The 24,260-nt window shown below is 43.2% G+C and overlaps 1 protein-coding gene across 6 annotated transcripts in view; it reads left to right on the forward strand.

Annotated features, from left to right (window-relative positions):
* LOC137384473 (C-Jun-amino-terminal kinase-interacting protein 4-like) overlaps positions 1–23,976 on the forward strand; it is a 321,098-nt gene extending 297,122 nt beyond the window's left edge. For 3 of the 6 annotated variants that reach the window (XM_068058602.1, XM_068058603.1, XM_068058607.1), the window contains 6 exons: positions 157–328; positions 2,414–2,527; positions 10,670–10,708; positions 12,961–13,137; positions 19,014–19,145; positions 22,704–23,976. In XM_068058602.1, coding sequence (XP_067914703.1) covers positions 157–328; positions 2,414–2,527; positions 10,670–10,708; positions 12,961–13,137; positions 19,014–19,145; positions 22,704–22,819 — 750 coding nt within the window. In that variant the 3' untranslated portion in view covers positions 22,820–23,976. Of the gene's footprint in view, positions 1–156; positions 329–2,413; positions 2,528–5,683; positions 5,878–10,669; positions 10,709–12,960; positions 13,138–19,013; positions 19,146–22,703 lie in introns of those variants that run through there. The other 3 variants (XM_068058604.1, XM_068058608.1, XM_068058605.1) reach the window with 2 other exon arrangements.
* The last annotated feature ends 284 nt before the right edge of the window (positions 23,977–24,260 follow it).

Genomic DNA, 24,260 nt, shown 5'->3' on the forward strand with positions numbered 1-24,260 from the left:
TTGCTGCATATTCTTTATCGGATTTGGAAAGGGAGGTATTAAGGACCAGGTTTAATGAATTTGTTCAAGTGCATATGCATAAACGTAATGATTATAGGAATTCTTGGTAACGTTATTGCGCACTTGCAAAATTCTCTTCTACTTATGCTTCCCCAGAAATCCTTTGATGCCCACCCACGGAAGGAAAGCCAGGTGAGACAGTTGGCTTGGGTGGGAGATGGGGTGTGGGTTTCCATCCGTCTAGACTCTACCCTTCGCCTTTACCATGTACATACCTACCAGCACCTACAAGATGTAGACATTGAACCGTATGTCAGCAAAATGTTAGGTGGGTGATCACTATGGTTATTCCATGTTTTGTATATTCTTTGTAGGACTTGGTGTTATCCTGTTTGACCAATCTTAACTGTACTATAAAAAACTTTAAAGTTTAATTAAAAGCACTTTTTCAGTTTATGCCCCTCTCCCCAAAACAGCAGTTCCTATTCCTTGTCTACAGGATATTAAACTCACTCTTTTGTTTTCTATATATGAGGTCATTTGGAACAGGTTATTAAACTTTGCTGATGACACAAAAGTAGACGGTTTATTAAACTGAATAGGAGTTCAGGAAGATAACGACGTGTTAGCAGAGTGGTGGAAGATACAGTTTAATTCAGAGGAGGGATGATGTCTTTACTTAGTGAGGAAAAACCGGGAATGGGAGTATAGATCCTGTAGAGGAACAGTGAGATCTGAGGATTAATGTATATAACTTCTCGTAAGTGCAGGTATAAAAAAGAAAACATGAAATCAATAGAGTGCAGTCAGGAATGGGAAACTACACTGAATAAAATAGAAAATGTCAAATGATAAAAATATGCAGCAGGTCAGTCAACATTTGTGTAGAGAGATGGCAGGTTATGAAATTGAGTACAGATCTTTGTGGATGCTTACTGACCTGCTGTATATTTCCAGCATTTTCTATTTTTAGTTGCAAGGGGAGACTTGGATACTGTGCTTATTTTCCCTGGATCAGTCAAGGCTAAGAAATTTAATAGAAAGAAAGAACTTGCATTTAGAGGTTTTTAAAATAAAAGATTTTGATAGTCAATCAGAAAAGACCATCCTCTCTAGTTGATAATGTGCTGTCATCATTGTAAAATTGTCGTTGAGAGTGAGGAGAGAGATTGGGAAACATTTTTACACAGAGGATTGTTGGAGCATGGAATGCTTTGCCTCAGAGTGGATGAGGCAGAGACCATTGCATTGTTGAATGGAAATGTGGAGAAAAGCATGAGGCCGTGGGGTGAGAGCAGGGCACTGTGATCAGTTTTGGATTAGTCAGGAAGAGAGCTTGAACAGACAGAGAACTGAATGTCTCTCTATGCTGTAATCCTCTGGTTCTGTGTTTTTATAATCACCTCTGGGTATCTTGCTGTCAAACACAAATGAGCTAGCTGCTTGTAGGTTTATTTAGCCAGTCCAAGCATTATTTTCAGTAACGAACAGTTGAATCCTGTGGAGCAATTAGTTTATAACTTGTGTTGATAGCCTGAGGCGTAGTTATTTTAGGCTGCAGATCTCAGCAACTTTAGGGCCGCACATTCACCGACCTCCTTTAACCTGGGTGGCGCAGTGGCTAGCACCGCAGCCTCACAGCTCCAGCGACCCGGGTTCAGTTCTGGGTACTGCCTGTGCGGAGTTTGCAAATTCTCTCTGTGACCGCGTGGGTTTCCGCCGGGTGCTCCGGTTTCCTCCCACAGCCAAAGACTTGCTGGTTGATAGGTAAATTGGCCATTGTAAATTGCCCCTAGTGTAGGTAGGTGGTAGGAGAATTGAGGGAAGGTGGGGATGTGGTGGGGAATATGGGATTAATGTAGGATTAGTATAAAATGGGTGGTTGATGGTCGGTGGGCCGAAGGGTCTGTTTCAGTGCTGTATCTCTCTATGACTCTAACCTGATATTGTACTGCACACAACAAAGAGTAAATGGGTGGGGAAGGTACTTATGACTTCCTAGGTGTGAATTCTGTCCTGATTAATCTCTAAACTTGAAGGCGAAGCTAAGTTTTTGAATAAGGATGTGTAATTTTTAAAATAAACCCTCCAATTAAAGGCAATGAACTGTGGGGAAATTTTTAAACTGCGGGGTATTTCTCCTGTGAGAACCTGCCATTTCAGGGTCTCCAGACCACCAATGAGCTGGAGATGGGTATCATTCCAGCCCTGTATCCCACCTGATATGAAGAGAAAGAGATATATTGTTTTCTCAAATGGGGAATAATCCTAATTTTTTACATATTGTGCTTTTTTAATTTCTGTATGAGGAGAGCATATAGCAAGCTCCAGTCTTCCCCAGAGTAACTATATTTACTTGGTACGTTTGCTAAGTGTTTGAAATTACTTCTATTTGTTGGCGTTTGTTTTTAAGGTACTGGGAAACTTGGTTTCTCTTTTGTGCGAATCACAGCTCTCATGGTGTCCTGCAACCGCCTGTGGGTGGGCACAGGCAATGGTGTAATCATCTCCATCCCTCTAACAGAAAGTAAGTGATGGGGTTACTTTGAGAAAACAAAATGATTTACATATATGTGCTTTTTTTCAATCACATGCATACTGGGGAAGGATGGAGCAATCAGGGTATGTCTAAATCCGAGGCGCCTAAATCTCTCCCTAAAGAGATACTCCCACAAGATTCTAGCATTAGAGGATTTGAAGTCCACATTCACAGAAGTCAAATTCTTCTCCAAGTTGGATGCTAAGCATGGATATTGGTCTATACACGTAGCTAAGGGATCTCAAAAAGTCACCAGCTTCAGAATACCATTTGGAAGATACTGCTTCCAGAGACTACCTTCACCTTATCTATTGGTCAAGATCTGTTTCAGCAGCATATGGGCAGAATTATAGAAAACATGCCTGACTGTATATGCATTTCCGATGACATTGTGGTAATGGGTATAGAGCGAACTAGAGAACTGGCATGAGGCACTATTTAATAATGACGTTGAAAGGTTAGTGAGGATGTGAGAGACATTCCAGAGACACCAGCCACAGCAACACAAAGAACCCGTGCACCCTCACGAGATTCCGTCAGTCCCTTGGCCTTGTCGTTCTTGGAAAGTTCTGGCACCTCATGTTGAAGAGCTAACAGACAATGCTTCAACTCATTCCTCCTCTGCCTCTTCAGGACTTTGTGTCCTTCACCTCTCCTCGTCCTCCGCGTTTGAAGATCTTGGGGTTCAAGGGGTCGAGGACTTGTTGGGGGAAGAGTACTTGGTCTTATGGAAGTACCTGTCCGTTATGGCTTGAACTGACCCTGTCTTATAATTGGGGAATATTTGGATTAAAAGGGCGTGCTTTTCGAAACTATACTATAAGCGTACAAGATTGAATGACAATTTTTACTTTAAAATCTGAATACCAGCACTTAAGAAGTAGGTATAGTCTGCGCATTTGATCATGAAGATGAGCACCGACCTCATTCCCCGAAGTTGCAATGCCTTTCTTGGTGTTGGGATGTTGGGGGTGTTGGGGTGAAAAATATAGTATGAGGGCAATGTGTAGCAAAAATAATTTTTGCCTATGAAATGTGGTTTGTCTGCCAGCAGATAATGGTGTAATTTTGTGAGTTTTTCTAGTTAATGTCCTCTCCTGCTGCCTTTAAAGGGGAAAAGATCATTTACGGGGCTTGTGCATGTCTCATTCTGAGGAAAGCTCAATGTAATTTAGGGTGAGGAAAGATAGTGTGATGGCATACTTCCTACATAATGGCAGCTGCTTCAGGATAAGCACTGATGGTAAGGAAGCAAAGAGAAGGACAGCTGTGAATGGCAAAGGTCCGTGTAAGATGTGGTAATATCTGATATAGTCACTCGCATGCTTGCCCACTCCCCTGCAGTGGAAAGGGTACACAGTTTGTCTTGATCAGTTAAAAACATTCTCTCCGTCACATCCAACAATAATTTCTTCAGCTTAAAACTAGCCTGTGCCGTTGGATGCTAAGGCACATCTGCCCAGATGCCTATTTTGGAGATACTGTCTAAATCATCCACACAGCAGGCTCTAATCCTGCTGCCTTTCAGGACCTTGTTAGTGATTGTGTGAGATTCTTTATCACTGCCTTCCTTCCTGGGAGCAGAAGGTTGTGGGTGAAAGTCAGAATATCTTGTAGGGCAGCATTGCTTTGTGTGTTCCCCTCACAAAGTATCTCTTAACTGCAAACCCATTAGTGTATGGAGCCTGCCTACATTTGAAGGATGAAGACCTTAGAAGGTAGGTTTCTCTTCTGAATTTTAACCCTGGATTCTAACTCTAAGTGTGTAAGATTTTCCCTGAGGTGATGTGTTTGCCATTGATGAGCGAGCATCATCAGTTATCTCTCCTGATGTGCACAGCTCCTACCTTGGCCAATGCCTCTACTCCTGGGTAGCTGGGTCACCAGCCAGCCAGAGAGAGAATTCCACCTGGATTCCTTCTTGCCTTTTTTCCTTCCCCCGTAACCCCTTTCCTGCTTGCTGAGAGGTACTGTTGCCCTGTGACTGTCCACCCAGTTTGGCTCAGACCATCAGGGTGAGTGGATTGGGGGATTTTGCCAGAGTTCCTTCCATTCTGTTGCTGCTCCCACACTCCACTTTCTCTGCTACTTAACCATTTTTTAAAATTACAAGATACTAATCTTTACATGAAAATAATGTACAAAGAAATTATGTAAGAGCAAAGTAATGCAAATGCTGGAAATCTGAAATAAAAACAGAAAATGTTGGAAACACTAAGTAGATCTGGCAGTATCTGTGGAGGGAGAAGCAGAGTTAACTTTTCAGGTTGGTGACCCTTCATCAGAACTGGGAGTACTCAGATGTAGCAGTTTTTAATCAAGGCAGGGAAAGGCAGAAGAGGAAGAAAGAACAAAAGGGAAAGTCTTTGAGAGGGTTGAAGGCAGGAAAGATTAAGTGTCAAAAGGAATGATGGTGTAAGGCAAAATGAGATGGTAATGGGACAAAAAGAGAAACAAAAGAGGAAAGCAAAATACTGCAGATGCTGGAAACCTGAAATAAAAATAGAAAATGTTGGAAATACTCAGGTCTGGCAGCATTTGTGGAGGGAGAAACGGAGTTAATGTTTCAGATCTGTGACCGTTTATCAGGGAGGGTGGGGAGGAGAGGGAAAGATGTATTTGGTGGTGGTATCATGCTGGAGTTCTGATAAAAGGTCACAGACCTGAAATAGTAACTCTGTTTCTCTCTCCACAAAGAAACAAAACATGTGTCTAGAAGAGGTAGTTAAGACCAGATGAGAAAGAGGTCTACGGTTCCCTTTCAGCCTTCACCTAGTCTTACTATAACAGGATTTTGTTTTTAGCTCCTCCTTGGTGAAATCTTGTTCACCACTTTCCAATTATAAGGCAAATAAACCAGCACAAAACAGGCTTTCTTAGGTTTAAAGAAAAAAAAGTTGAAATTTATTAAACTTAAATTCTAATTCAATTAACGCCTATGGATACATGCACGCCCACGCTAGCATGCACACATGATACACACATGCAGATAGAGACAGAGCAGAAGAAATAAAGTGGAAAAGTTTGGCAATATCTGAAGAGTTTTTGTTATGGATCTTCGAGCTCACTGTGGAGTCCTTGATTGTAGGTAGTTCTTGCTTTTTGTTGGGGCCCAGTCTTATTCTTAAACCTTTTTCACTATAGGGGTTCATGTGTCTTCAGTGGATTCAGAGGCTTGTGAGAAAAGAGATGGGTGCAGACAGGAGCGATTTTAGTTCAGGAGCAAACAGACTTTGAGTTCAAATGGTTTGTGCAATTCAGAAAACCCCAGGTTGCCAAGCAGGTTAGTCATGTAACTAACTGGTCTGACCACGTCTTGGATTGTATCACCTTAGCAGTCTCTGGAATGCTCCTCTTGCACAAAATACCTGGTGATCAAGGTCCATTGTGGGTTGCATGTATCAGGGAATGATCCTTTGTCCTTCCAATCACCATCTGTTAATATGCAAATGTCTTTTCCAGCCAAGGCTGATCTGTTTAACAAGTCCTTTCTTCACTCCAGTAACAGTTTAAAATCAATGTTCATGACAAAATTAATGTGCCTCATTCTTGGCAGGTGGGAGCCGAGCATGTAAATGTGAAAAGCTGAATGAACACAGACAGATACCATCCAAAAGAAAGAGGGCACAGGTTATGATCTGAAATTGTTAAACTCAATGTTGAGTCCAGAAGGCTATAAAGTACCCTGTTGAAAGATGAGGGACTGTTCCTCGAGCTTGCTTTGAGCTTCATTGGAACATTAGAAGACTGAGGATAGAAAGGCCAAAGAGGGAGTGGAGTGGAGAATTGAAATGACAGGATACCAGAAGCTTGTGGTCATGCTTGCCGACTGAACAGTAAAGTTCAGGAAAGCGATTGCCCAATCTGCATTTGGTCTCCTGAGTGTACAGGGGACGTCATTGTGAGCAGCGGATACAGTATATTAAATTGAAAGCAGTACAAATAAATTGCTGTTTCACCTGGAAGAAGCGTTTGGGGCCTTGGACGAAGAAAAGGGAGGAGATAAAAAGGGCAGACGTTGCATCTCTTGTGCTTACATGGGAAGGTGTGTGTGAAGCGGAAGAGGTTTTGGGGGTGTTTGACAAGTGGATCAGGGTGTCACGGAGGGAACGGAATGCTAAAAATGGAAGGACGGGAGAGGGAGCGATGTGTTTGGTTGTGGTATCACACTGGAGGTATCGCATATGGTGGAGGATGATGTATTGAATGTGGAGCCTGGTGGGTGAAAGGTGAGGATAAGCGGAAACTTATTGTAGTTCTGGGGGTGTGGGAAAGGGGTGAGAGCAGAAGTGTGGCAAGTGGAACGGACTCTGTCAATGACCCTGCTCGATTGAGTATTTTTGGACAGCATCAGTTAGTGATGATTCTGCTTTTCACATTTACACCTCCTTTTGACGCATCTTTTATATCTTTATTTGTCCACTGCCATCTCTTTTTGCGATGCACTTTTGTCACCTTGCCAGCAAAGTTGAAGCTCATGGAATGCATGGGACAGTGGCAGTATGGATACGAAGTTGGCTGAGTGACAGAATAGAGTGTAGCAGTGAACAGTTGTTTTTTGGACTGGAGGATGGTAGACAATGGGGTTCTCCAGGGATTGGTGCTAGGACCACTGCTTTTCTTGATCTATATTACTGACGTAGGGCACAATTTTAAAATTTGCAGATGACGCCAAACTTGCAAGTATTGTGAGCTGCGAGGAGGAATGTGATAGACTTTAAGAGGACATACAGGCTGGTGGAATGGGCAGACACATGGCAGATGAAATTTCATGCAGAGAAGTGTGAAGTGATACATTTTGTTAGGAAGAATGAGGAGAGAAAATGTAAAATAAAGAGTGCAATTCTAAAGGGGGTGCAGAAACAAAGACACCTGGGGGTATATGTGCACCTATCTTTGAAGGTGGCAGTGCATGTTGAGAAAGTGATCAAAAAGGCAAACGGGATCCTGGGCTTTATAAACCGAGGCAAAGAGTACAAAAACAAGGAAGTTATGGTGAACCTTTATAAAATACTGGTTCGGCCTCAACCGGAGTTTTGCTTCGAATCTCGGCACCGCACTTCAGGATGGATGAGAAGGCTTTCGAGAGGGTGCAGAAAAGATTTACAAAAATGGTTCCAGGCATGAGAGACTTGAGTTACATGGTTAACGTGGATAGATTGGAGAAGCTGAGATAGTTCTCACAGAAGAGGAAGTTGAGAGGAGATTTGGTAGAGGTGTTCAAAATCATGAGGGGACTAGACAGAGTAGATGGAGAAAAACTTCCTATTGGTGGAATTGTCAGAAGCAGAGGACACCGATTTAAGGTGATTGGCAAAAGAACGAACAGCAGCATGAATCATAGAAATTGGCAGCACAGGAGGAGACCATTCGGCCCATCATGTCCGCACTAGCCATCCACTCCAATTTCACTTTCCAGCTCTTGGTCCATAACCTTGTAGGTTATGGCACTTCAAGTGCATATCCAAGTACTTTTTAAATATTGTGAAGGTTTCTGCCTCTCTCCATCCTTTCAGGCCTGAGTTCCAGAACCCATCACCTTCTGGATGAAAAAAAATTCCCCTCTAAACCTCCTACCTCTTAGCCCAAATCTGTGCCTCCTCTTTATGGACCCCTCAACCAAAGTAATAGGGCCTTCCTATCTTCTCTGGACCCCTCATAATTTTATACACTTCAATTAGGTCTCCCCTCAGCCTCTTCTGTTCCAAAGAAAACAACCCTAACCTATCCATTTCCACCTCATAACTCAAACTGTCCTGTCCAGGCAACATCCTCGCAAATCTCATCTGCACCCCCCCACCCCACCCCACCCCAGCGCAATCACAAGCTTCCCATGGTGCAGTGTCCTGAACTGCATGCAGCAGTCCAGCTGTTGCCCAACCAGTGTTTTATACAGTTCCAGCATATTCTCCCAGCTCTTATATTCTGTGTCTTGGCAAATAAAAGCAATTATCCCATGTTCCTTCTTGACCACCTTAACTACCTTTGCAGCCACCTTCAGGCATCTGTGGACATGTACTCCAAGGTCCATCTGTTCCTCTACACTTCTCAGTATCCTACCATTTATTTTGTATTCCCTTGCCTTATTAGCCTTCCCCAAATGTATTACCTCACACTTCTCCGGATCGAACTCCATTTGCCACTTTTCCGCCCACCTGACTAGTCCAGTGATAGCTTCCTGCAGTCGTCTTCTCCTAATTCGTATGTTCGTATGTATTATCAACCACACGGCCAATTTTTATATCATCTGCAAACTTCTTAATCATACCCACTACGTCCAAGTCCAAATCATTGATATATACCACAAAAAGCAAGGGACCTAGTACTGAGCCCTGTGGAACCCACAGGAAACAGCCTTCCAGTCACAAAAACACCCATCAATCATGACCCTTTGCTTCTTGCTTCTGAGCTAATTTTGGATCCAACTTATCACTTTGCCTTGGATCCCGTGGACTTTTACTTCGGTAGAAACATAGAAAATAGGAGCAGGAATAGGCCATTCGGCCCCTCGAGCCTGCTCCGCCATTCAGTAAGATCATGGCTGATCTGTTTGTGTCTCAAATTCCCCATTCCCATCTACCAATCTGCCGTGTTGACTTTTATCAAAAGCCTTGCTAAAATCGATATAGACTACATCAAATTACTACATAGGCTACATCGCCCTCCTTGTTACCGCCTCAAAAAATTCAATCATGTTAGTTAGACACAACCTTCCCTTAACAAATCCGTGCTGACTGTCTTTGATTAATCCGTGCCTTTCTAATTGAAAATTTACTCTGTCCCTCAGAAATCTTTCCAATAATGTTCCCACCACCAAGGTTAGGCTGACTGGCATGTAAGCACTCGGTCTGTCCCTTTTTAAACAATGATACAACATTAGCTGTCCTCCAGACCTCTGGCACCATGTCTGTAGCCAGCGAGGATTAGAAAATGGTCAGAGCCTCTGCTATTTCTTCTCCTGTTTCCCTTAACAGCCTAGGATACGTTCTGTCCAAGCCTGGGGATTTATCCACTTTCAAGGATGTTAAGCACCTTAATACTTCCTCTCTCACGATATAAATTTTATCTAATGTTTCACACTCCTCCTCCCTGATTGCAATATCTGTATCATCCCTCTTTTATGTGAAAACAGACACAAAGAATTCATTAAGAACCACGAGGAAAAAAATGTTTTACACAGCAAGTTAGGATCTGGAATGCAGTACCTGAGAATGTGGTGATTCAATCACGGCTTTCAAAAGGGAATTGGGTAAGCAGCTGAAGAAAAAAAAATTGCAGGGCTACAGGGAAAGGCAGGGGAGTGGGACTAGCTGAGTTGCTCTTGCAGAGAGCTGGCACCGACACAACGGACCAAATAGCCTCCTCCTAAGCTGTAACCATTTTATGATTCATTTAATCTCTTCTACCTTCCCTTTTGTTCTTTTCTGCCTTGCTTGAAAGCTGTTACATCTCTAAGTACACTCAGTTCTGAGGAAGGGTCATCAACCTGAAATGTTAACTTTATTTATTTCTTCACAGATGATGCCAGTACTTGTTGAGCATTTCCAGCATTTTCGGTTTTTATCACAAAGGAATGATGTTTAGCTGCAAAAATTTGGAGGAGGTTGCACCACTCTTCTCTCAACCCCTTCCTCCAGGAACGTAGCCACAAAATTGAGTGAGGTTGAAGTTTTAGTACATTTACTAATAGACTGAGCGGCCATTCTGATGCAGTAAACTGGTGCCTTCTAAAGATGGTGTTGCATCCACATTCTTGGGGTTGGAATATGACTGGTAAAGTTGTGTGTTGGTGAACTAGTGTTATGCTGTCTTAATTCTGTGTAAGTGGAGAGGTCTTACACTGCGTAGGCTCGCTGTAGTTTTATTGGGGCTGAAATCGAATGTTGCTTTAAGGAATCTTCTACCTCCCATTTTATTTCCAAGGGTGATGATTCCTGCTGCCATGGCCACAGTCTGTTTAACATCTTTGAAAGGTTTTCATGATGACTTAAAAGATTTTGTTGAAGAACTGTCTAGAAATTTAAAAAGAAAATTATAGGCTTGAGATGCAAGAGTGGTGGGTTCATATTAATCCTTTTCCTCTACTGTCACACTTGTCCACTCCCCCTTTGCCACCTCTTCTCACTATAGCTGTAGTCCTCCACCAGGGACGGTTACTGGGTCTGAGGGGTAAGTGCAGATCAAACCATCAGAATATTTCTCTCTCGGGCTGCTTTAGCCAGTCAAGGCAGTTTATATCCACCTTTTATTTAAAATGTTTGCTCTCCTGTTTTGTTTTCTCTCTCTCGTCTAAATGTTACCCTGGCGCTGGTCACTGCATTGCAGCAGTATGTATGTTTGCTGAATGGTCACAATAGCCTAAGTACTTGATGTTCCATCCCTCAACTCTGAGGAACCTTTTATTTTATCTTGAGGGCCGTCATTTCCATGTCTCCCCACTGAAGCTGTGCAAACACTGCTGCCTGTGTTATATTTCTTTACCTGTAATGACTTTCTGTTCCATTTACTAATTTAAAAAAACACCCAGGGTGGCCATAGGTATGGAGAATGTGTCTAATGTTCAGCCTTTTAAAAAAGTTTAACCCATCACGTTAGAAGTTGTGAAGGTATTGGGCTTGTTTATTTCCCTTGTTAGGAACAAGGATCAAATTAGCATTTTATCCAGTGGAACCCATATAACCTGCTTTACGGAATTAGTAAAATTGTATTTGGGTTCTTGAAGTCTGATTATTCTTAGGCTGATGCAGGGACTAGGGGCCCGATTTTAACTTTCTGCAAGTGGATAGGTTTTGAATGGGTTAAAATCGGGCCTTATATTTCTGCATTCAGATTGCATTTTTTTTAATGTGTCTGGATTCGGAATCTTGAATCACGTAAATGAAATATTGCCCATTTTCTGCTACCTTGCATGCAGCAGTTTCCCACCAGATGAATAGTAACCACTCTCCCGTATGTGTTCATTTGAAGTGCTATTGTGTCCACGTTGAAACTCCAACTCAAATGTTCATCTTGCCCAGTTAATATTTGAAAGCCAAATTCCTGTTGTTACACAGCTTTTGATGAGTAAGTATAACTCGGATAGCATAGTGAGTCAGCATTCTGCATCTTTCACTTCCCAGGGACTAGTTCTGAATCCAGCCTAGACCAATGAATTGTGCAATTTGAAAGTTTCTGAAGTGAATAGTGTGCAGTTTAATTTCACTGCATGGGAGATGGGGGAAAGAGAAAGGACGAGTCCACAACATAGCAGTCTGAGGGGGGCAAAAAGTACCAAGTCCAAGATGTGCAATAGATATTCTAGTGCAGCAGGAACTGTTTCTCTGAGCTGTGGGTTAACACTTCCTGTTGGAAGAATGGAAGTGGGTTTGTTTTTGTTCTTGTATGCTAATCTGCATACACTTGGGCAAAAAGATTTTCCTTTCTCAGCAAAGGTACACCTGGCCTTGAAAATACAGAACAGTCTGTACCCAGTGATTAGATTAGGATCCTGGCAGAACACTGCGTCTTCTGCTCAACACTCCAAACAGCATTTGTTTCAAATGTGGAATCCAGCAGGTCAGGGTGGTGGGGTTAATACTATGGGACATTGCAAGCTTCTAAACCAGTTAACCAATTAATAGGTTGAAGCTGGGAGAGACTTGGTCTGTTCAAACTGGCTAAATGGGTGCTTACTGTGAATGGATTTCTGTTCTGCCCACTGTTTGTGTTCATACTTTGGGGAAATATGTAACATAAGGGCTAGTACAATAGCTGGGACAGAAAGTGGCTCAAGGCCTAATATAATTGATGCCTATACTTTCCCTGAGACAACATTGAAGTTCACCTGTCGTCTGACTCCCCTGATCAGTACAGTGGCGACTACTGTGCACAGACCCACGAGTGAAACCTCGTTCTGCTTGACTAAAAGGATTACCAATGTTAATTTTATTAAAATTAACTGCAAAACTGAAGATTAGAGGCCAGTTTATTTAAAAAAAACTTCTCAAAGCAATTTTTGTGAAGTTTACGATACCACAGATTGGATTCAGACCCATAGAATTTAATCACATTTGCTGCAAATACTCCACTAAATGTAGTTTTCTTAATTTCACAGCCCCAGTATCATCAGAGTTCTCATTGACAGGGGAGAAGTGACAGCTTGGCATTAAGCATACTCCATTACCCGTGTCCTCCTGCCATAGACGAAACCGAGCATGCTCTGTTGATTTTTTTTTTTTACAGACCTTTCCTGAAATGGCATTCTTCCTAAAGTACCTGTTTTTACTTTAACACCTTTTCATCTTGCTTCAGCTTCAGCCAACACTGTCATACTTGTGGCTGTTTTAAAAAATATATATATGTAATTTTCTGCAGAAATCTTCAGTTTTCTACCGGCCCCATTGCTGTCTGTCACTTACCACTTTCTCTCTCTCTTTCTCCAGCCAATAAGGTGTCAGGGGGATCTGGAAACCGTCCCGGAAATGTCATTCGTGTCTATGGCGATGAGAACAGTGACAAAATCACCCCTGGCACATTTATACCTTACTGCTCTATGGCACATGCTCAGCTGTGTTTCCATGGACACCGAGATGCTGTGAAGTTCTTTGTAGCAGTTCCAGGTGAGCAATTTAAGGGCAGCCTTTATCCACACTGGAAACACAGTTCTAAAGCAGGTTTTTTTTATTGAGTCTGAACTGTGAATTATACTCAGGGACATAGCAATGGGTGAATCTAATTGCTGTTTATGAAGTCATGTTGGTTAACAAAAGATTAAGGAAAAGACTTCTTTCTAGAACCTGCAAAATGTTACAAAGTGCTTTGCATTCTAGGGGTACGTTAGCTCAGTGGTTATGTTACTGGTTATATAATCCTGAGGCCTGAGCGAATGATTCAGAGCCCATGAGTTCAAATCCTAGCATGGCAACTGGGGGATTTTACGTTCAGTTCATCAATGAAGTTTCAGTGGGGGAGCATTTCGGGAGCAGTGACCATAATTCCATAAGTTTTAAGGTACTTGTGGATAAGGATAAGAATAGTCCTCGGGTGAAGGTGCGAAATTGGGGAAAGGCTAATGATAATATTAGGCAGGAACTGAAGAATTTAGATTGGGGGCGGCTGTTTGAGGGTAAATCAACATCTGACATGTGGGAGTCTTTCAAATGTCAGCTGATTAGAATCCAGGACCAGCATGTTCCTGTGAGGAAGAAAGACAAGTTTGGCAAGTTTTGGGAAGCTTGGATAACACAGGATATTGTGAGCCTAGTCAAAAAGAAAAAGGAAGCATTTGTAAGGGCTGGAAGGCTAGGAACAGACGAAGTCCTTGAGGAATATAAAGACAGTAGGAAGGAACTTAAGCAAGGAGTTAGGAGGGCTAAAAGGGGTCATGAAAAGTCATTGGCAAACAGGATTAAGGAAAATCCCAAGGCTTTTTATACATATATAAAGAGCAAGAGGGTAGCCAGGGAAAGGGTTGGCTCACTCAAGGATAGAGATGGGAATCTATGCGTGGAGCCAGAGGAAATGGCCGAGGTGCTAAATGAGTACTTTGCATCAGTATTCACCAAGGAGAAGGACTTGGTGGATGATGAGCCTAGGGAAGGGAGTGCGGATTGTCTCAGTCATCTCATTATCAAAGAGGAGGAGGTGTTGGGTGTCTTGCAAAGCATTAAGGTAGATAAGTCCCCAGGGCCTGATGGGATCTACCCTAGAATACTGAGGGAGGCAAGGGAAGAAATTGCTGGGGCCTTGACAGAAATCTTTGCATTCTCATTGGCTACAGGTGAGGTCCCAGAGGACTGGAGAATAGCCAATGTTGTTCCTTTGTTTAAGAAGGGTGGCAAGGATAATCCAGGAAATTATAGGCCGGTGAGCCTTACGTCAGTGGTAGGGAAACTATTAGAGAGGATTCTTCGGGACAGAATTTACTCCCATTTTGAAACAAACAAACTGATTAGCCAGAGACAGCATGGTTTTGTGAAGAGGAGGTCGTGTCTTACTAATTTGATTGAGTTTTTTGAGGAAGTGACGAAGATGATTGATGAGGGAAGGGCGGTGGATGTTGTCTTCTATGGACTTTAGTAAAGCCTTTGACAAGGTCCCGCATGGCAGACTGGTGCAAAAGGTGAAGTCACACGGGATTAGAGGTGAGTTGGCAAGATGGATACAGAACTGGCTCGGTCACAGAAGACAGAGGGTAACAGTGGATGGGTGTTTCTCTGAATGGAGGGATGTGACTAGTGGTGTTCTGCAGGGATCAGTGCTGGAACCTTTGCTGTTTGTAGTATATATAAATGATTTGGAGGAAAATGTAGCTGGTCTGATTAGTAAGTTTGCGGACGACACAAAGGTTGGTGGAGTTGCGGATAATGATGAGGATTGTCAGAGGATACAGCAGGATATAGATTGGTTGGAGACTTGGGCGGAGAAATGGCAGATGGAGTTTAATCCGGACAAATGTGAGGTAATGCATTTTGGAAGGTCTAATGCAGGTGAGAGGTATACAGTAAATGGCAGAACCCTTAGGAGTATTGACAGGCAGAGAGATCTGGGCGTACAGGTCCCACAGGTCACTGAAAGTGGCAACGCAGGTGGATAAGGTAGTCAAGAAGGCATACGGCATGCTTGCCTTCATCGGTCGGGGCATAGAGTATAAAAATTGGCAAGTCATGTTGCAGCTGTACAGAACCTTAGTTAGGCCACACTTAGAATATTGCGTGCAATTCTGGTCGTCACACTACCAGAATGATGTGGAGGCTTTGGAGAGGGTACAGAGGAGGTTTACCAGGATGTTGCCTGGTCTGGAGGACATTAGCTATGAGGAGAGGTTGGAAAAACTCGGATTGTTTTCACTGCAACGACGGAGGTGGAGGGGCGACATGATAGAGGTTTACAAAGTTATGAGCGGCATGGACAGAGTGGATAGTCAGAAGCTTTTTCCCGGGGTGGAAGAGTCAGTTACTAGGGGACATAGGTTTAAGGTGCGAGGGGCAAAGTTTAGAGGGGATGTGCAAGGCAAGTTTTTTACACAGAGGGTGGTGAGTGCCTGGAACTTGCTGCCAGGGGAGGTGGTGGAAGCAGATACGATAGCGACGTTTAAGAGACATCTTGACAAATATATGGATAGGAAGGGAATAGAGGGATATGGGCCCCAGAAGTGCAGAAGGTGTTAGTTTCGGTAGGCATCAAGATCGGCGCAGGCTTAGAGGGCCGAATGGCCTGTTCCTGTGCTGTACTGTTCTTTGTTCTTTGAATCTGGAAAAAAAGTGAGAATCAGTCATAGTGACCATGAAAGTACCAGATTGATGTAAAAACCCATCTGGTTCACTAATTCAAAATGAAGTCAACCTGGTGAAGCTACAACCCAGGACTATTTGCATGCCAAACTGCGTAAGCAGCATGCGATAGAGCTAAGTGATCCCATAACCAATGGATCAGATCTAAGCTCTGCAGTCCTGCCACATCCAGCCGTGAATGGTGGTGGACAATTAAACAACTAATTGGAGGAGGTGGCTCCACAAATATCCCCATCCTCAATGATGGGGGAGCCCAGCACATCAGTGCGAAAGATAAGGCTGAAGCATTTGCAACAATCTTCAGCCAGAAGTGCCGAGTTGATGATGCATCTCGGCCTCCTCCTGAGGTCCCCAGCATCACAGATGCCAGACTTCAGCCAGTTCGATTCACTCTGCGTGATATCAAGAATCGACTGAAGGCACTGGATGCTGCAAAGGCAATGGGCTCTGACAATATTCTGGCAATAGTACTGAAGACCTGTGCTCCGGAATTTGCCGCTCCCCTCGCCAAGCTGTTCCAGTACAGCTACAACACTGGCATCTACCTGGCAATGTGGAAAATTGCCCAGGTATATCCTGTACACACAAAGCAGAACAAGTCCGACCCGGCCAGTTACCGCCCCATCAGTCTACTCTCAATCATCAGTAAAATAATGGAAGGTGACATCGACAGTGCTATCAAGCGGCACTTGCTTAGCAATGACCTGCTGGATGACGCTCAGTTTGGGTTCTGCCAGGGCCACTCAGCTCCTGACCTCATTACAGCCTTGGTTCAAACATGGACAAAAGAGCTGAACTCGAGGTGAGGTGAGAGTGACTGCCCTTAACATCAAGGCAGCATTTGACCGAGTATGCATCAAGGAGCCCTAGCAAAACTGAAGTCGATGGGAATCAGGGAGAAAACTCTCTGCTGGTTGGGGTCAGACCTAGCACAAAGGAAAATTGGTTGTTACAGGTCAATCTTTTCAGCTCCAGGACATCACTGCAGGAGTTCCTCAGGGTAGTGTCGTAGGCCCAACCATCTTCAGCTGCTTCATCAGTGACCTTCCTTCAATCATAAGGTCAGAAGTGGGGATGTTCGCTGATGATTGCACAATGTTCAGCACCATTAGTGACTCCTCAGATACTGAAGCAGTCTGTGTCGAAATGCAGCAAGACCTGGACAATATCCAGGCTTGGGCTGATAAGTGGCAAGTAACATTCGCGCCACACAAGTGCCAGGCAATGACCATCTCCAACAAGAGAGAATCTAACCATCTCCCCATGACATTCAATGGCACTAGCATCGCTGAATACCCCACTATCAACATCCTAGGGATTACCATTGACCAGAAACTGATCTGGAGTAGCCATATAAATACTGTGGTTACAAGAGCAGGTCAGAGGCTAGGAATTCTGCAGCGAGTAATTCACCTCCTGACTCCCCAAAGCTTGTCCACATCTACAAGGCACAAGTCAGGAGTGTGATGGAATACTCTGCACTTGCCTGGATTGGTGCAGCTCCAACAACACTCAAGAAGCTCGACACCATCCAGGACAAAGCAGCCCACTTGATTTGCACCCCATCCACAAACATTCACTCACTCCACCAACATGTCACAGTGGCAGCAGTATGTGCCATCTGCAAGATGCACTGCAGCAATGCACCAAGGCTCCTTAGACAGCACCTTCCAAACCCACGACCTCCACCAACTAGAAGGACAAGGGCAGCAAATGCATGGGAACACCACCACCTGCAAGTTCCCCTCCAAGTCACACACCATCCTGACTTGGAACTATATCGCCGTTCCTTCACTGTCACTGGATCACAATCCTGGAACTCATTTCCTAGCAGCACTGTGGGCATAACTACCTCCCCTGGACTGTAGACGTTCAAGAAGGCAGCTCACCACCACCACCACCACGAGGGCAATTAGGGATGGGCAATAAATGCTGGCCTACCCAGCAACGCCCACATCCCATGAATTTTTAAAATAGTCTTTTAGGGAAGGAAATCTGTCCTTACCTGGTCTGGCCTATATGTAACTCCAGACCCATAGCAATGTGACTCTTAAATGTCCTCTGAAATGACCTACCAAGCTCACCAGCACCTTCTCAAAGGCAATTAGGGATGGGCAATAAATGCTGGCCATACCAGTATCGCTCACATTCCATGAATAAATTTAAAATCTATATATAATGAATTGCTTTGAATAGCAGTCACTATTTTGTAAACAAGCGTCACTGTCCACAGCAACATCCTACAAGCTCACTAATGATTTTTTTGTGGAGTTGGTTGAGGGAGGAATGTTGGCGAAGACACACTGGGAGAGCTCCTTCCTGTTCGAATAATGCCATGGGATTTTCAGTATTCACCTAAGCTACCGGAGCAGACAGATGGGGCTTTGGTTTAATGTCTTATTTGAAGGACAGAACCTCTGACAATGCAGAACTCTCACCCTAGTACGCTGAACTTTCAGTCCAAGTTGTGTACTTGTGGTCTGGAATGGAGGATGACAAGTGTACGAGCAACTGAACCAAACTAAGTTATTGAATCAAGCTTTACGGACCTTTTTAATGAATGTATTCCCCTTTAACTACATGCAATAATTCATCCTTTCCCCACTCCCATAAAGTATAGCCAGTAACTGCTTACTTGACTTTTTTTTCTACCCCCCCCCCCCCCCCCCCCCCCGCCCCCAACAGGTCAAAATGTTAAATAATGGATTTTGACTCCACTTATGTCACAGAAATGGGATGGAGGATACTTTTATTGTGTGCTGTTGTGGAGGAGTGAACAGGTCCCTGTTGGATCTGTTAGTGATGCTTGGAAACGTGGCCACATTGTGTGATTTACTTTAGAAGAATGTTTTAGTGGCGTCAGTCCATTGTTGTTAGTGATGGACAGGATTCCCTGCTTGGAGGGTCTGTGTTCTGGTCCCAGGTTCAGTATAAGTTGGAGCTCTGCCACTACCCATGGGCTAATGTTGCGGGTACCTTGTGGAAGCGGATTACTCCAGTTCTCGAGGACGGCCTTTCTGACGAGGCTTGTCTCTGATCAGTTAGCCAAGACTCAGCCACAGTACAGGTTCCCCTGCCTTTCACCTGACCGTTATTAATGCAGAAGAGGAAACTGCGGGATGGATGCTTCACTGGAAAGCAAAAGTGATATTTGCTGGTGTTAAAACACTTTAAACCTTGTTTAATGTTTGTTCATGCTATAGGTATACCGTTTGGTGATGTTGAGCACTCATTTGAAAAATTAGGAGCTTCTACATCTGATGGATCCAGCCAGCAGTCAGTGAGATCGGTGCTGGTTATGAGCGGTGGTGAGGGCTACATCGACTTCAGGATGGGTGAGGATAATGCACGTTTTTTGCATCACCTTAATGTGAACATAATTAAGGGAAATGTACTATGTTTTAGATTTTTCTTGTATTTTTTTCCATTCATTCATCTCCCATACTTTACTGGAACGGGGTGAGTTATCTTCAGTTCCCCATTCTGTGCCCTTTCCTAGGCTGGAGAAGGGGGAATGGCTGGGTCATGAATCCAGGCCTCCATCACATTGCATTTACTGATGGGTATCTGGAACCCACTTCAGATGAATGCCAGGCTGGTGGATTTGAGTCAGAAGCTTGCTGCACAAACTGTCACGGGCACGAACTTCAATGCTACACATGAGAAAGAACAGGCTACCAATGAAAGAATTTTGGTAAACAGCTTGGCAGGCAGACTGGAGGGCTAAAATCAGTCTGAGGCCAACCTACTGAGGCTGTACATTGCTCTGAGCAACTGGTACCTGGTCACCAAGGCAATGGATAAACACCCAAGTGCTATGTCGAGTATAGAAGTGCCATGAGGCTGAGCTCTACCATCATGGGACTGAGTTGAGGAATGGTTAGAAAAAATTTCAGCCTCAAAAGGAGAAAATGCTGAGGAATGAGAGGGAACTGCACAAGAATATAAAATAGTTAATAAACTGGAAATGTTAAATCTGGAGCATTTTTAAATTACAAATGCAGGAGAGTTAGATTTCGGACTGATGTTGGGAAAGCATCTCTCTCTCTCTCTCTCTCTCTCTCTCTATCTCTCTCTCTCTCTCTACTTTAATACCTGGAATGGCCTTTTGGGAAGGGGAGTGGAGGCAAAACAGGAATTGTTCAAGAGGCGAAGTGATTGAGCATAAGAAAGTAGTATAAAAAATAGGAGCAGAAGTAGGATATTCGGCCCCCTCAAGCTGCTCTCCAGTCAATAACATGATCTTCTACCTCACCTCCACTTGCCCCATACCCCTTGATTCCCTTGGTGTCCAAGAAGATACTGTGATGGATGACAGTAGGTATCTATGGAAAGGTGAGGTAGCTAGGCTGATCAGTTCCCCCTCATCTATACTGAGCTTCGTGACTCTCCCACTCTGTCCTGCATCAAAGGTTTTTTGAGAGGCAGCACTAAAACTCCCCTCTAGAGTATGGTAACCAGTCAGGTAATCTGAACGGTGTTATAGTGTTCTTCTTTCTCGGTTCACCTTTGCCTCACCACACACCAGCCAGTGGGCTATTGGCCTTGCCCTGTGGCGTTCATCAGCTTGTGAGTGACTGCACTGTGGGTGGTTTCCAGAAGAAATCTCTGGGTTTAAAAAAAAGTGAGACATATGCAGCGAGTGGTTCTGATCTGGAATGCACTGTCTGAAAGGATGGTGGAAACTGATTCAATAGTAACTTTCTAAAGAGAATTTGCTTAGTACTTGCAGTCATTATGGCACAGAAGGTGGCCATTCGGCCCGTCAAGTCCATGCCGGCTCTCTGCAAAGCAATCTAGTCAGTCCCATTCCCCCACTCTGTCCTTGTTGCCCTGCACATTTATTTCCCTCTTGCGCCCATCCAATTTCCTTTTGAAATCACTGATCATATCTGCCTCCACCACCTTCGTTGGCAGCGAGTTCCAGTCATCATCTCCCCTGCATCTCTTAGCCAAAACCTTAAACCTGTGTCCCAGAGTCCTTGTACGATTAGCTAAGGGGAACAGCTTTTCTTTGTCTACCTATCGAAACCTGTCATAATCTTGTACAGCTCCATCAAATTTCTTCTCAGTCTTCTTTGCTCCAAAGAAAACAAACCCAGCTTCTCCAACCTAACCTTACAGCTAAAATCTCTCATCCCTGGAACCATTCTGGTAAATCTCCTCTGCAGCCCCTCAATGACCCTCACATCCTTCCTGAAGTGTGGTGACCAGAGCTGGACGCAATACTCTAGTTGTGGCCACAACTAGAGCTTTATAAAGGTTCAGCATAACTTCCTGCTTTTGCACTCAATACCTCTGTTTATGAAGCTTAAGATTCCACATTCCACACTCAATATATCCTGCCACCTTCAAAGATCTATACACATGAACCCCCCCCACCCCCACCCCAGCTCCCTCTGTTCCTGCAGACTCTTTAGAACTGTGCCATTAAGTCTCTATTGCCTCTAGCTATCCCTCCTGCCAAAATGCATCACCTCACCCTTCTCTGTATTAAGTTCCATCTGCCACTTGTCTGTCCATTCTGCAAGGCCTATCTATGTCCTGTTGCAGTCAGTTTGTATCCTCTTCACTATTTGTCACACCTGCAGGTTTGGCATCATCAAATTTTTGAAATTCTACTGTATTCCAATATCCAAGGCATTTCTAAATATCAAAAAGCAGTGATCCTAGCACTGACACTCAGGGAACACCACTGAACACCTCCAGTCTGGAAAAACTTTATCCAAGCTGACACTGACCCTCCTATTCCATGAGCCTCAATTTTGTTAACCGGCCTTTTATGTGGCAGTTTGTTAAACACTTTCTTAAAATCCATATAGACAACAAGCATTGCATTCCCTTCATCAATCTTCTTTGTTACTTTGTCAAAAAATTCAATTAGTTTAGTCAAACATGATCTGCCTTTTACAAATCCATGCTGTCTATCCTTAATTAACTCAAACTCTCCAAGTGCCTGATGAATTCTTTTCCCCTGATTATTGTTTCTAAAACCTTACCCACCACTGATAAACTAACTGGCCTCTAGTTACTAGGAATATCCTTAGACCCTTTCTTAAATAAGGGTGTCATATTTGCCACATGAATCCTTTGGCAGCTCTGCCATATCTAGGGAAGGTTGGGAGATTTTTTTCCCAAAATATACTTTATTCATAAAATATATATATATAATATATATATAAAAATTACAAAACAGTTCAAAAAAAGTGCAAAAGAAATCAGTTTCCTTCAATACAGAATGTGAGTTGCCTCGGAGATTATGGCAAGCACTTCTGCTATCTCCACCCCCACTTCCTTTAGCAATCTGGGTTGCTAGCTATCCGGACCAGGCAATTTACCCACTCTTGAGTATAGCCAGCCTTTCCAATACATCTTGCCTACAAATTTTCATCCCACCCATTACCTCTATCATCTCTGCTTCTAACAATATTTTGTCAGCTTTTTCTTCCTTGGTAATCTCCGATACAATGTACTCATTAAGAATTCTAGCATTGCCCTGCACCTGTAACCATATATCACCCTCTTTGTCCCTTAAAGGATCCACCCTGCCTCTTACTACCCACTTACTATTTGCATGCCGGCAGAAGATTTTGGGTTTCCTTTTATGTTAAATGCCATTCTTTTCTCTCTGTCAGTCTTATTTTCTTCTTCACTTCCCATCTCAACATATTGTATGTGACCTGGTTCTCGCTTGAAGAATTCATCTGACATGCACTTGAGGAAAAATTTGCAGGGTTTTGTGGAAAGAGCAGGGTGGGGAGGGAGGTAGAACTAATAGGATAGCTCTTTGAGCTCTTTCCAAATGGCCGCCTCCTGTGCAGTTTGATGCTATGACATCTCATTAACTTGATGCATTATGGCAAAGATTGTTTAAAATGTGTTGTTTCCTTTAGGTGATGAGAGTGAAGAGACAGAGGAGCTCAGGGAGACGCTACAGATTCAGCCTTTACTGGCCAAAGCAGAGAGAAGTCATTTAATCGTGTGGCAAGTCATGTTCAGCGATGACTGAATGACACATCTTCATGACAGAATGACTGAGTTACATGAAAACCTTGCATGTTGTTTTATTTTGGTTTATTTTTGTTTTAATTTCTTCACCGCGGAGTGTTTGAGCAGTTCTTCACCATGGTTCCTCAGTTTGCACGGTGGAGTTCAGAGCAGGAGGTAAGTATCTCTGAGCTGCTCTTCTGTCCTTGTCCTTTTTACAGGGTCTTCCTACTGTTAAAAGACGGCGCTTGCTGAGCATAGTCACTTCACATCAAAGAACATAGGCTGCCTTAGTAAAACAACAGGTGTTAGTTCTTGAGGGTTATTATGCTAACACTATTCTAAAGAACTAATTTGTATTCGCAATGATTATAAAGAAAGCTATTTATTTCTGTGTGGGTGTTATCACGGTTACCAAAGGACATTAACCCGGAGTAGCACTCGTGTCAAATGATTGGTAGAGAGAGAGAGCCAGTCAGTCAGTCGGTCTTATTTTAGAGCCTTGTGATGTTTAGGGGGGGTATCAGTCAATTCAGTTCTGCGCAGTTTTCTTTCTTGCAATTTATTGGAGAAAACTCTGGACACTCTTGACAGGGAAAGTTAACAACCTGTGCTGCACCTCAACCATTTTATACACACTACTAAAATGTTGTCTTTACTCGAACAGAAGTGCATTAATTATATTGACAGTTTTGTTGAGAAAGAAACATTTGTGTCTCCAAGCCTATTTTTAAAAAAAATACAAATTTTATGGTCTGTATTTTTTTTTTGTAAGTTGATCTCTTTAGACACTTTATCGTGTATTTTAATTGCTCTGTAATTTGAAAACTGAATGCTCCGGCGTTGAATTGCTCTCTGTTGAAACCCAAGGCTTCATTATGGTGAGCTCAATAGCTCATATTCCAGTGTAGCCATTTCAGTATTTATTACCTATTATTAATGAACCTTTGAGGTTCAGAATGTAACTTTGTACAAGAAAAATATATATATGTATATCAAAGATGGCTGCTGTTTTCTTGGTTGTGTTTCTTCGGCTCTGAACTAAATTTGCGTAGTTTGGGACCTGTGTTATCACGTTGTAGAAACTGGAAATGGATTCATATTGGTCGTTGAGAACAGTGCGTAATCAGGCCCCGATTTGCAATGACTGAATAAATGGGATTTTATTTTTCTTCTGAAGAGGTTTCCTGGGATTTCTTTTATTGTTTTCACAATTACAATCAGTGATGGTGTCCATTTTATCATGAAATCAGTGCCCTGCACATAACTTTCTCTCAACACCATTTTAAACAAATGTTCCCTCCCATCCACAAGCAAGTCCTTTGAAATACCACCTTTTTGAAATTCAGTGTTGGTGTGCATTCCCTCTCTTTATCGAGTTCTCTGAGGTATTGGGTAATGGAATTGATTGAAATATTGTGCATTGACGTTGGATGTAAACCTGGCCCAAAATTCTGGAATGA

Source organism: Heterodontus francisci, chromosome 26 (assembly GCF_036365525.1).
Source record: "Heterodontus francisci isolate sHetFra1 chromosome 26, sHetFra1.hap1, whole genome shotgun sequence".
In the NCBI taxonomy this organism is placed as follows: Eukaryota; Metazoa; Chordata; class Chondrichthyes; order Heterodontiformes; family Heterodontidae; genus Heterodontus; species Heterodontus francisci.